The 12,652-nt window shown below is 60.3% G+C and overlaps 4 protein-coding genes across 4 annotated transcripts; 2 read left to right on the forward strand and 2 right to left on the reverse strand.

Annotated features, from left to right (window-relative positions):
- Positions 1 to 2,166: 2,166 nt before the first annotated feature.
- Positions 2,167 to 2,569, forward strand: COLE_04137 (uncharacterized protein; the record flags this gene model as incomplete). The annotated part of the gene is made up of 2 exons (XM_018425073.1): positions 2,167 to 2,401; positions 2,484 to 2,569. The coding sequence occupies 2 exons, from the start codon at positions 2,167 to 2,169 to the stop codon at positions 2,567 to 2,569; spliced, it is 321 nt and encodes a 106-aa protein (XP_018282687.1).
- Positions 2,570 to 3,335: 766 nt separating this feature from the next.
- Positions 3,336 to 5,978, reverse strand: COLE_04138 (uncharacterized protein; the record flags this gene model as incomplete). The annotated part of the gene is made up of 1 exon (XM_018421757.2): positions 3,336 to 5,978. One exon carries the CDS (start codon positions 5,976 to 5,978, stop codon positions 3,336 to 3,338), a length of 2,643 nt encoding a protein of 880 aa, XP_018282688.1.
- A 1,103-nt stretch (positions 5,979 to 7,081) lies between these two features.
- Positions 7,082 to 7,246, forward strand: COLE_04139 (uncharacterized protein; the record flags this gene model as incomplete). The annotated part of the gene is made up of 1 exon (XM_018421758.2): positions 7,082 to 7,246. The coding sequence occupies one exon, from the start codon at positions 7,082 to 7,084 to the stop codon at positions 7,244 to 7,246; it is 165 nt and encodes a 54-aa protein (XP_018282689.1).
- Positions 7,247 to 8,296: 1,050 nt separating this feature from the next.
- On the reverse strand, positions 8,297 to 10,135 carry COLE_04140 (uncharacterized protein; the record flags this gene model as incomplete). Its single annotated transcript, XM_018421759.2, has 4 exons — positions 8,297 to 9,322; positions 9,370 to 9,502; positions 9,701 to 9,761; positions 9,886 to 10,135. 4 exons carry the CDS (start codon positions 10,133 to 10,135, stop codon positions 8,297 to 8,299), a joined length of 1,470 nt encoding a protein of 489 aa, XP_018282690.2.
- Positions 10,136 to 12,652: the final 2,517 nt, after the last annotated feature.

Raw genomic sequence — 12,652 nt, forward strand, 5'->3', positions numbered from 1 at the left:
GGATCGAAGGTCGATACTTGTTGATTGTTAGATGCTGACAGTAGTAAATCAGTGATGAGCTGATCGATCGTTGATGATCTGCACGAGCTGGTGGCATGATGCTGATGATCGATGAGCGATGGTCAATGATCGATGGTCGATGATTGATAATTCAATAATTCGATAGATCGATAGGCGATGGGCCATTTGCCTGATCGCCTGCTAAAGGCTCACAGCAGCGAGCGGGAGCCCATGAGCCCGCCATACACGCATCTGCGAATACAGAGCACCGGCCGTAGGTTAACAGTACCGCACAGTTCAATGTTCAAATTCGTTGGAAAGGCTGTGACGCTGCAGGCGGCTCAAAGAGCTTGTCCTTTGTCTCGCATCGCGCCGCTGCGCACGGGCGCATCGGGACTACGGACGTTACGGGTTACTCTGCTATATCCGGTATACCTGGTATAATCTCGTACTTCACATCCGTTGCTGATGCCTTATTGATTATTGATCTATTAAATTGTTACACTATTGTCACATGCTATCCTTGGCACATGTCACACCGCGCGCACACCGCGATCCGTTGATCGGCGCCGCCGCGTCATTGATCAACAACCCTCGTCCCTTCCGGCTTCCTGGCCTCATGGTCCATGGTGCCATGGTACCATGGTGCCATGGTATCATTATATCATGGTACCGTGGTCGATGGCCATTCATCCCTCGTGCCCACACATGGCCTCACTTGTCCATATATCCATATGTCATGTCAGAAGCTCATTGGCTCACTAGATGACTGGCTCATGGCTCATGGCTCACGACCAGCTGACCAGAGGATAGGTTGATCAGGTATTTGCAGGCTGCAGACCTGCAGAATGGGCAGCATATGCATCGACACAGCGGGCTAGCGGCTAGCGGCCAGCGGGCGCGAGGCAGCTGGCAGCTGGATCAGAGATCGGAGGTTCAAGGAATCAAGAATCAAATGATCAAATGGCCATAACCAGTATAAACCTGACGTCCCGCTCTGTCGCGTGTCGATCTCCAGATCTCCAGATCTCTAGGTACAGCTAGGTGCCTTCGGTCTTCCTTTGGGCTCTTGTTGCGTCCTGGTCCTGGTAGCTGGTGAATTATGCACGGCGCACCGGCGTACCGGCGTCAGAGGCTTCAGCGCTTCAGCACAGCAAGCTGGTTCTTCCTCGCCATGCTCGCAGCTTCCAAGCTGCCCAGCTCCCCAGCTCCCCAAATCCTCAGCCCCGTACCTATGATTGATCATGATTGATGAGCTTCGAGAATTCGAGGAGACCTCTGAGGATCTGAGATAGACCGGGCTATCCTGAGCAGCTGAGCAGCATGAGCAGGCCAGCTCCCCAGCCCTCGAGCTGCCTTTCACCTCAACACGCGGGTACACACGCAAACCAGCTTACGGCCGTACGCGGCCGAATGGCATTATTTGGCCACCACAGTACAGCTGAAAGAGTGCGAAGAGGGCGCCAGCGCGCCAGCTGCCGGTGTGCCAGTGCGCGAGCCTGCCAAGATTCCGCGCACATCGAAGTGGCGATCGTGACCACATTGATGAACGGATGTGTCAAGTTGGCTAAATTGAGAACGGCTGCTTATGCTGCTCAGGCTCTTGGACTCACGCGGCTCACGGCGCCAGGCGGACTCATTGCATGCGGCTCACGGGCGATCATGGGGGCGCTCATATGGTCGCGCGTTCAACCGGTGAGCGCCGCAGTCTCGCAAGATTCTCACGATCTCACATCGCCACAGCGCCACAGCACATGACGGCGTGGCGATCTTGTTTCCAGGGGAGCCAAATGCCGATGGAGGATACGCGTTCAATCGAAAGCCCCACCAATGGGACACCCACAGCGGAGGCAGTCGCCGGCGGTCAGGAGGCTACGAACAGCGCCAACGAACCCGATTGCGCTGTTGCGGCCTCGATATGTCCGCTCTGGCACCTTCTCTTTCCTCGACCCTCTTTTTTGATGCTGCCGACTGGCCTGGGTGAAGTGGGTGAGGCTGGGAGAGGTGGACAAGAGATATATAAGACAGCGCTGTCACTCATCGCATCTCACCATCACTCATCTCTTCATTTCTCTTTTCATTCATCTTATCCTCTAGCTCACATCTCTCCATCCCCACTCAGCTTCACACTTTCTTTCAACACCACCCCACCTCATCTCCTTCACAATGCTCGTCCAGACCATCATCGCCTTCTTCCTCGCCGCCTCGGCCACCGCTCATCCCGTCGAGGCCCGTGAGCCTCTCGATGTCACCGCCGACGTGTACGCCAACGTGCTTGGTCTCGTTATCGCTCAGGTAGGCCTCGACGTCAACGTTGGCGGCTCGTGCGGCAACCCTTGCGGTGACAAGTGCCTTCCTCCCGGTGCCGTCTGCTGCACGCGCCCCAACGGTCCTCCCTCGGGTGAGCTTTCTCTCGTTTCTTATATTCACTCTACGATTCCCCTCCCCTCCCTTCCTCCCTCTCAGAGCAGCACTAATAACAGGCAAGGGCTGCCCCGCTCCCAACCCAGTGTGCAAGTGCGCCAACGACGTCCTCGACGTCTACGTCTGCCTCGCGGTTGACATCTAATGTTGCCACTCAGGAGGTAAGCGACTGGACGGTCAAGCTCATTCCAGATCCAAGCGGCTTCTTGGTTCAAGTCCTCACAAACGCCCTTCAAGAACTCTATCACTTTTCATCACTTTCTAGTTTCGGCTCCCCACCCTCCTTTCCGGCACTCCAACGCCGCACTCAGTCGAGCCTTTCCTAGACCTTGGTAGCACAGCTCTCTTGAGCAATTATCGTACATGGCCGCCAATGAATCATTTTTAATATTTTTTACAATTTCTGCCTTGTTTCGCCTCCATCGCAGGTCACAACTAACGCTTGGGCCGGCACAGTTCTTCTCAATATTTGCATTCTTTCATCACCCTTTCTCTTCGGTTTTCCCGTCCTTTATATTTTCCTTGACTAACTCTCCGATCTCCGATCATCCGCCAATTCATGTGAGAGTGCGGATCATGTGATCGAGCTGCCTGTCACTAAATCTTCACCGATCAATACTCACCCGCTACTCTGCCGCGGAACGAGCATACATGCATGACGAGCTTGAAGCGCCTCCGCCCTGAGAGGTGCTGTCGAATGCGTACCCATATCTCAGTGTAAGGCCCATCAGTGCTGAGACCCTTGAGACTACCTCCACAAACGCCCCGAGATCTGGCAGTCGCAACCTCCTTCCCCGCTCTCGAGTCCAGTGATAGCTACATGCATATATTCAGTGTCCGATAAGTGTACTAGTAAACAACTGGGGCACTGCCCCTCTATTATGATCGCGACGATTCTCCGATGGGGCAGACTAGAACGCGACGCCGACCTCGTGCGCGCGCGCGTCCTGCCGCCCAACAACGTAGGGGTGGGAGAACGTCGTGATGTCGACGACCTGGGCGTTGAGGGCCTCGTCGTCACTCATCTCGCTCATCATGCTGATGCTCGAGATGGAGCCGTGCGGCGTGTGCCGCACCGTACTGACCGAGCAGTACGAGTCGCGCTCCCCGATGCGGCCGAGGCGCGGCGTGCCATACAGCGCGACGCGGTGGGGGTGTGCGCTCGACATGCGGTTGGGGCGCACGCGCACCTCGTCGTCGTCGGCCGGCGACACGGCGATGACGGGCTTGGTCTCCTTCATCTCGAGGCCGAGGCCGAGGCCAAGGCCCAGCCCCAGGCCCGGGTTGTCGGGCAGCTCAGACTCCAGCATGAGGTTGTCAAAGGCGAGGTCGAGCTTGTCCGACTCGGGCGACGACGTCACAGAGCGCTGCGAGTTCCACGAGGAGGTGGTGCAGCCCGAGGACGAGGAGGGCATGCTGCCGTGCGAGACGAGCGAGGGGAGCGACGCGTGCGAGCTGTAGCTCGAGGGCGTAGGCGGTAGGGGGCCGCTGGGAGGCGCCCCCATCGTCTTGCGCCGCATCTCGGGGTTCTCGATGGGCGTCTGGGGCAGCGTGCGCGAGGGCGGGGAGGCGGACTGGGCCTTTCTCCCCTGCGGGCGGTGGTAGTTGCCCATCATCACGGGCGCAGCCGAGAGCGGACGAGGCGAGGAGAAGTCGGCGACGGGCTCGGAGATGTCGACAGTAGCCCGGGCCTCGGCGAGGCGCTGCGCAGCAGCGTTGGCCATCATCGCCATGTCCTCGCCCAGGGGAGGAAGGTCGCAGGCAATGGCAGCGAGCTCGGCAAGCGACTGCGAGATTGATCTCCCGTCGTCGTGCGCCTGATACAGCGACGCCGTGGCGCGCTTGGGCGACTTGGGGAACCGAGGAGGCGGCGCAGGGACGGACTGGAGGGCTAGTGCGAGGTGCTTGGGGGGTCTTGTAGACGCCTGCTCATCCTCCGTGCGCACTTCGGTCTCGTCACTGCCAGTGTCCGACTCGGCGTCGCTCAAGTCCATGTCATCAAGCTGCACAGTGTTGAGACGGATAGGCGAGCCAACAAGCTGTGCGTTGTTCTGCCGGGGTGATGGCGAGAACTCTTCGAGATCAAAGTCAAGCTTGCGGGCGGTAACGGCCTCCTCCACGTCTTCTTCCTCCTCGTGCATTACCTCAAGCGTGCGCTCCATCGATGCGCTACGGCGACGCTGGCGCTCAGAGGACGTGCTTCGCCGGTGGGTGGGTTGGTCCATAACAGCGTCCTCCTCGGCCGCGCCGGGTGTTGCAGGAATGACGTTGAACATTGGCACATCGTCAGCCGCGCCCCGCGGCAGGATGCTGGCACGCTTGGGCGGTGTGACGGGTGTTGGCGTCACGGACGAGCGGCCAGTAGGAGGGAAGACGAATGCCTGCGGCCCGCCGTACACGGGGCTGTTGCCATTGCTGCCGGTGCCCGACGCATAGGCATAGGATGGGTAGCCCGAGATGGTAGCAAAGTTGCCATTGGCTGCAATCGGCGACACGCCCGGCGAAGACGAGTGACCAGTCGACGAGGACGAGGCGAAGGTCGAGATGGAGGCGATGGAGGCTCTAGTGCTTCTCGTCGAGCGCATCTGGGGTCTAGAGCTCACACGGCGAGCGCGCGCGGTAGAGTTGGACATGGCGCTGGTTGGGCGGCTCTGCGTTTGTGGCGCCTGGCGCACGGTGCTCTGGCTGCTCGCACTGGCACTCGATATGGGTCTGGTCGAGCGGAACGTGAGGGGGCGCGCGACCCCACGCATGACGGGGGTGTAAGGGCGGCACGCCGCATCGGCAGGCGATTCGGGCACAGCGTGATACCCAGCAGTCGAGGTCGAGACAGTCGAGAGGCGCGAGCCGCCGACGGGCGAGGGAGTCGAGGTACGCGGAGTGGCAGAGTCGCGCGAGTGGAGCGAAGCAGAACGTGTTTGCACTGGAGTGGAAGGGGGGCGAGGCTGGGGCGAGAGCGAGTTGCTGGAGTTTGGAGTGCCAGGAGGGAAGTAGGAGCCGGTCGAGCTCGCAGAGCTTGCCGCGGGGGAGGGAAGGTGGGCACTTTGACGACCAGGCGAAAGCGACTGCGCCGACAGCGCCGGAGACGCGCTACTCCGCGCCGAGCTCGCCGAGAGGGAAGGCGAGGGGATAGGGAGGGGCGGGGTTGGGGAGGAAGCGTCTGTGCGGAAGGCGCTGGGTGGAGGGTTGTAACCCGGACGAGGGGAGCGGTTACCAAAAGTCACGCGGGCAGCTTCGCGCTCGTCGTCGCTCGCAGAGCGGGACGGGCGCCGGCGGAGGATGCTTTTAGTCTTTTGGAGCTGGGGAGTGTAGTTTGTCTCTGGGCTGGGGCTAGGAGACGGGGCGCGTTTCCGCCAAAACTTCAAGTTGTTGGGGTTGGGCGAGGAAGTGGGCAGTTCGGGCGAGAGGACCTCGGCGGCGGACGCGTTGTTGTTGCCTGATGCAGTGGGGAGCGGGGGCACGACGGTGGGGCGAGCAGCGTCGGAGGCGCCCTTGGAAAGCTTGCGGAGGCGGCCTAGAGAGGCCTTGTGCTGGAGAGTTTTGAGGATTGGCATGGTGTGAAGTAGTGGGTTGAGAGAGAAGATACGAGAGGAGAAAAGGAGGAGACGAGAAGGTCGTCGCTCTCGTGGCAGAAAGAGAAAAGGAGGAGCGAGTGCACGAGTGGATCTTGTGCGTGACGCGTGACCCGTGCCGAGAGGACGATCAGCTGTGGGATGGACGACGGGGAGAGTGGATGATGGTCAAGCCAGTGACGGGTGTGGGGTGACGGGTGAGGAGTGACAAAGAGGAGGGTGTGTAGACGGGGTACAGAGGAAAGTGGAAGAGTAGTGTGACGAGCAGAGTAGAGTAGAAGAGTAGATGAAGAAAAGAGAGAGTGTGAGAGAGAGTGAGAAGGACAAGTCTGTTGAAGAGGAGGAGGATGGAGAGAGAGAGAGAGAGAGAGAGCGCAAGTCGCAGTCCTCTGTCCCAGGGACAAGGGGGGGGAGGAGGGGGGGGGGGAGGAGAGGAGAGGAGAGGATGTTTGAATTGACTCTGGCTTTGGATTGTGGCTTGCAAAAGCAAGTCGCGTTCAGAGTCTACACAGGGCGGGGGACCGGGGGCGTCGTCGTATCTCTGGCCGTCGCTCGACGCCACTTGGGCCACCCACTCTACTCCATTCTCTCTCCTCTTCTCTTCTTCTCCGTCCCTCGCCCTCCCCCTCTCCGTCGTCGTCGTCACCATCACTCCTCCGTCCCTCTCCTCGTGCCTGTCGACCAGGAGCGTCGGCAGAGCATGAGACAGGAACACCGTCGCCCTGCAGGCCGAGACTGTGATGGTTCCTGACCACCCTGGCACCCTCTGCTCCCATGCCCTCCCAGACCCCGGCGTTAAGCTTTCGACGCGTCTCGACGCGCCTCCCTTTCCTGTGTTGCGATGCATCAACGCGTCCAATTCAACTCGTCCCCGCCCTGCTCTCCCAAAGTTCTGACATGCGCCCCTGTCCTGATTCTCCCCCCTGCTCCCGCCGCGACGCGTCGTATCCCGCCCAGGGCAGGCAGGGCCGGCCTAGGGCCCTCTCTCTCCATCCAAGACATCCACATTCCATTTCCAGGCTCACCATTGCCATCGCCGACATTGTCTCGATTCGTCCTCATTGTCTCTCTCCTCTCCGCCCGACATGCCTCTGCTCATGCGTTTTCCAGGCGCAGCCCTCATTCATCATTCATCCATCCATGTGCCCGGCATCTCGGATCTCGGCATCGGCCTTGTTCGGCTGCCTACAACACAGCCTGACATGCCCACATGCCCTGCTCCACCAAAGTTATGCGTCAAGGTCCAGTAGCCTAGCAATTAGCGTATAGCGCGCACCCCAAACCCAACCCAACCCGCTGGGTCTGGCGATCTGGCGACTGGTGGCCCCAATCGGCGAGATGGCGACCCAGAACCGGCAGCGTGCTGCGTGACTGCAGCCCGTAGGCCGCAGGCCGCAGGCCCGCATGATGCAGATCTACGCACAGACATCCGAGGCCGATCGAGCGTACGCGATCATACGTGAGCGTGACGCTCCTCCGTCCCTCCCACTCCACGGTATGTCTCCATCAGGCCATTACCACTCTCCATTGTATTGCAGCGGTGCGCAGCCAGCTCCCAGCTCCCAGCTCCCAGCTCCCAGCGCTCAGCTACCAGACGCGTCCATTCCTCGCGTCCGGCGCAACGCCACCCTCCCCTCATACCCACGCCCCGCGCCCGAGGAGGCACGCCATGAATTGGCCATGTCCACATCACCAATTGATGCCCTGTGATGTTATCCAGAATACGCGTCTGACCATGCTCCCACGCCCGCACGATTCCATGCCCACCTGTGAATTCACGTCGGCGAAGCCGACACCAGGCTGAGCAGCATATGGCAAGCACGAATGTAGGTCCGCTGCGATCCAGCCAGCGAGCCACGAATGAGCGCAAACGTGGACAAGGTGGACAAGGCGGATTGCTGCATCTCCACCCCTTCGCCTTCGACGCTTGAGCTGCTGCGGCGTCCGTGCACTTCAATCTCAGGCATTTCACGCGTGTCAGGCGTGTCAGGGCGATCGTGTCCCACACCTGGCCGGCATGACGGCTGCAGGACGCAGGCAGGATCGCGGGACGTAGGATTGCGGCAAGACGCAGGATTGCAGGATATACCGTACGATGCAGGATGCCGGAGGCCGGAGACACGCGCCGCCGCCGCTCCCACCTTTCACTGGCCGAACACGCGGAATGCTAGCGTGCTGCTGCGGGATCGCGAGTCTTATCTCTACATCTCTCTCAACGCCTCACTGCATATGGCTACATGTCGCCCAGTCGCGTCGCCCAGTCGCGTCGCCCAGTCGCGCCGCCCCAACCCGCCCCGCCCCTACTTGTCCTTCTTGCGCGGCTTCTGTCTGCCCTCGCGCTTCGCGACCGCACGCGCAAGCTTCAGCCCGCACGCATTACACAGGTCCTTGACCCCGTTCTCGCCCTTGCGCCACTCGGGGCTCTCGCGCGTCCCGCACCCCCGGCACTTTTCCACGTCGCCCGGCGGGCGCACCAGCGGCCGCGTGCTCCCGCCGCGCGGCGCGTGGTTCTCTACGGGCGCGCGATATCCTTCGTACGGCGCATACCCGCCCCGCGCGAACGGCGGCGCCGACGCCGGCGCGGCTGGCGCTGCTGGCGCGGATATAGGCGCTGGAGCGGCTGGTGCGGATGCCGGCGCGGGCGGGGGCGCAGGCGTCCCGTAGCCCCGCTCGTAGTCTGATCGCCAGTCCGGCCCGTTCGGTGCAGCTTGCGGCTGAGGATGAGGTTGGGATTGCGCTTGGGCCGGGACTTGAGCCGGAGCTTGAGGCTTCGGCGGCCACTCGTGTCCTGTCGGCAACTCGTAGAGCTGTGTCGTTTGGAAACAGGCAAAAATCACCTGGTCGTAGGGGATGAACACTGACGTCACGTGCCGGTACACGCCTTCCGTACGTATCGAGTGCTCGGCGCCAAACCGTGTCGTGCAGTTCGTGCGTACTTCCCCGGGCTTGGCGGCCAGCGCGCTCGGGTCCATGTCCACGCCTCGCATCAGGTCAGCGTACTCGTCCGCATCGTACAGCCCATCAAACTGCTCCGACGGCTTATCTGTTGGCCGTGCTGGTGGCCACGTAAACACCATCGACGTCGGCTGCGCGCTGTGGTTCACCGAGTGAAGCTGGAACACCCGCGTGGGTGGGTATCGTGTTCGCTGTGGTGGCGTCACGTTGGCTGAGATGCTCTGGTGCAGCGTTTGGATGTGCTCGTCCGTCATGCCGACCGACCCGCAAAAGTTCGACCATCCCTCGTGCCGACGACTCGGGTCGTTGTTGCCCTGGGGATCAAAGTCCTTGATCGCATGGAAGAACGCCAGGAGCAACCCGTCCGCCACCTGATCCCGATAAGCACGTGCCGATTGCATCTCGATCAGTGACTCACCCAATTCAACACTAAATCGATGATGAGATAGTCCGAGTCTTCCGTCACGGCGTTGATGTCTGGTGGTATGGGAATGTCGTTGGGTTGTGCTCCGCACATTTGGCGGATGCGTGACAGTCGCGAGAATCGCATCCTGTGTGTGTCAGTGTGCTGTGCTCCCTGTGACGTCTGCGGCGGCGAACAATGCGACGCCGCTCAACGCCAGTACGACGCCAACTTGATCGACGCCCGCCACGATAAGGCGCAGAGAGATGTGGTTTGCGGCGAGCAACCACAGCGCCCGAGACTGGGCGTGGTAAAGGCGTCGTTTCCGTGCACAATGCTGACTCACCGCGTCACACTTCCCTGCAAGTCGTCGGACTGGATAGCACTCGCGAGGTCGTTTCGTGCCTCTGCTCGTCAGCCCTCTGGCTTATTCTCAACGGCAAAATGGCGGACATGCCCCCGTTGCTCTCGAGCTCGATGGACCATGGATTGACGCTGACGCCAGCGAGCCCGCTTCGTCAGCACACTCACGTTCTCGTTCGCTGGGATGGATGAGGTCAATGAGGCCGTGATTGAGCACGCCCAGGCTTTGTGGGCCAAGATGTGTACTCAGCACTGGGTCGAGGTAGACAAACTTGAGCTCAAGCTTGGTCCCGCCGCCCGGTGCCGAGCCGTACTGGGGGACCAGGAGGGCCCAGTAGCACCGGATGCGGCCCACACTCTGCGGAGCAGTGACGAGGTCGCATACAGAGAGGGAGCGGCGCGTGCGCGGTTGTCGCATATGAGCGCGGTTGAGGGGGCAGAGCGTAGTCCGGTGCGGCGGGGTGTAGCGTTCGGGTAGCAGTTCGCGCAGCGGGGGAAGTCCGAGGTGATGTTGCACGTTGTTGTAGCGGTTGGGAGACCCAGTGTAAGGCACGTTGTCGTGGCCATGGTCGTGGCCGTTCATAATGGGTTGAAGAAGAGAAGAGAAGTGATGATCGATGGGAGGAGGACATGATGCGAGGGGGGATCGTCGACGGTGATGGAATAGGGAAGGATGGTGCGGGATGGGCGCGGGGGATGGCGTAAAAGGAGCGAGGACGGGGGTAAGCATGTGTTCTGTGTGGCTGCGGAGAGGAGGAACAAAGCCACAAGAGCCGAGATAATAAAAGAGGGGGATCGGACGTACGGGCAGCGTGATAGCGGACATGTGAGGGCGTGTTATGACGAAAGAGGTGGAGTGTTGTTGAACGGTTGAAGAATGTTGGGGGTCGTTGGTTGGGAGACAGCAGGGGAGCCAAGAAACCTTGCGTCCTGGTGAGATAGCGGTGCACAAGAGACGGGCGGAATGGAATGATGATAGTGAAAAGCTGTTGACAAGATTGTGGATGGATGGAATAGAATGGAGGAGGTGAGATCGGTGGATCGGTGAGAGTGGTGGTGAACTGGAGATCGGGTGACGAAGGGGAAGCGGGGTGGCCTGGGTGGGAGAGGTAGCACGCCCAAGGGGGGAGGGGGATTGTGATCGGCGGCGGGGCACAAGCGATCGAGAATCGAGAATCTGCCCCCTCCTCCCTCCACTTTTCGCTTTCGGTCATCTCCACCGCGTCATCCTCAGCTCGACTCGCTCGCTCTTAGCTCAATGCATCCGCATTCTGCCTCCTGTAGCCCCGTCTCTCTCAACGCTGACGCCCAGGAGGCTTTGTCAACCTTCCACGTGATGTCCAAACCTCTGACGGAGAAGATCCTCCGACGGTGACAAACCCTCGGGCATCGGCGGGTTCTCTATGGTGACACCGGCGATGCTCGGACTGAACGACGGCTTTCCCCACCGTTCCTACCATACCTCATATCCTACCCGCCTGCAGCCGGAAACTTGCACGGCCGCGGAGCGCGGCCAGCTCCAGCTAGTAAATTGACCAGGATGCTGGATACGAGCTTCGCGTGCGTTTAATGAGTGACGTCGCCTGTGATCAGGCCCTCCCCCGTGATCGAGAGCAGGCAGATCTTAGGCTCTAGATGCATACAGCTCCACTTGTACCACTGAACTGCAAAAGCCACTGTTCGGATTTTGCGGTCGACACGGCACGCTCCCGCTTGGCGCCGCTGATCGACGAGATCGTCAGCCGGGTATGCCGGAGACGACGGCACTGCGAAGATCTGCGTAGCGGGCGGGTAGTGACGGCACTCCTGACTAATGTTCGCGTGACCACCGTGTTGATGTCGGATACCTGCGCACGCAGAATAGCAAGCACTGCCGCACCGCACAGCGACTTCTGGCATCGTCTGTGATGGATGGCATTGCCCCACTCTGAGGCTCAACCCGAACAATGGTGACCTCTCATTGGCGAGAATTTGCAGGACCAGCAGCCACTTGACGTCATCCACGTAACTCAGAGGTTTTAGAGTTTCTGGCTTCGACTACGGTCATGACCAGAGGGTCGCAGGTTCGATCCCTGCCGTGGATTGTGAGCGAGCGGCTTTTTAGACAGCACCTGCAAGAGGGATCGACAGGCACCTGACACGTGTGGCACAATCGAATCAGTCGACACGCGCATACAACGATCATGGATGGGGTGGATAATGATGTGGTGATATGGTGAAGCCATACATTAATAGGGCGTCCAACGAGATCGCCAAACCAAAATGCATGTCCTGTGCAAGCATACTAGTCCCTTTAATTCCAGCCGGAAGAGGCGCGCGGGAACATGCCCTGATTCTTGTCGCTACAGTTCGCATACGCTTGGATGTCGAACATCTCGTCGCCCAAGCGTGCGCGATACTCGTCGAAAGTGAGCACCTCAAAAACATTCACAGCCGGCGCAGACCAATTAATGTTTCGCGGACACGAAAGGTCGCTCGGGTTATGGACATACCGCTCGAGCCTGGTCGCGGTCGCGTTGATGTGCGCGAGGGTGGGGGTGCGCAAGGCCGCCGTCCACGCCTCCTTGTCGCCGCTGGAGAGGACAACCTCGCTCGCGCAGAACCGGTACCGCGCCACGTGGGGTGGGGGGGCGCTCGGGCCTTACAAATGTGAACCTCCTCCAGCGCCGGTCGGCTGGCAGCCACACTTGTGGTGAGGAACAACTTGTCGATACTGTCACTCGCATTTTCTGTTAGTGCCACCTCCGTCTCGGTGGTGGCCTCTCGGTCACTTGACACCCCGGCCTGGGACACGAGAACGAACACCTCCTCCCGGTCGTCTCGACAGAGATGTTGCCATCAAAGACCTCGAAATCCACAATCGCCGCCGGGTGGTACGCAAACACAAAAGCATGAGTGTCGGCCTTGACGTTGATGATGCACTGTGCTGGCATCA

The sequence above is a fragment of the Cutaneotrichosporon oleaginosum genome, assembly GCF_008065305.1.
Source record: "Cutaneotrichosporon oleaginosum strain ATCC 20508 chromosome Unknown ATCC20508_contig03, whole genome shotgun sequence".
NCBI lineage: Eukaryota > Fungi > Basidiomycota > Tremellomycetes > Trichosporonales > Trichosporonaceae > Cutaneotrichosporon > Cutaneotrichosporon oleaginosum.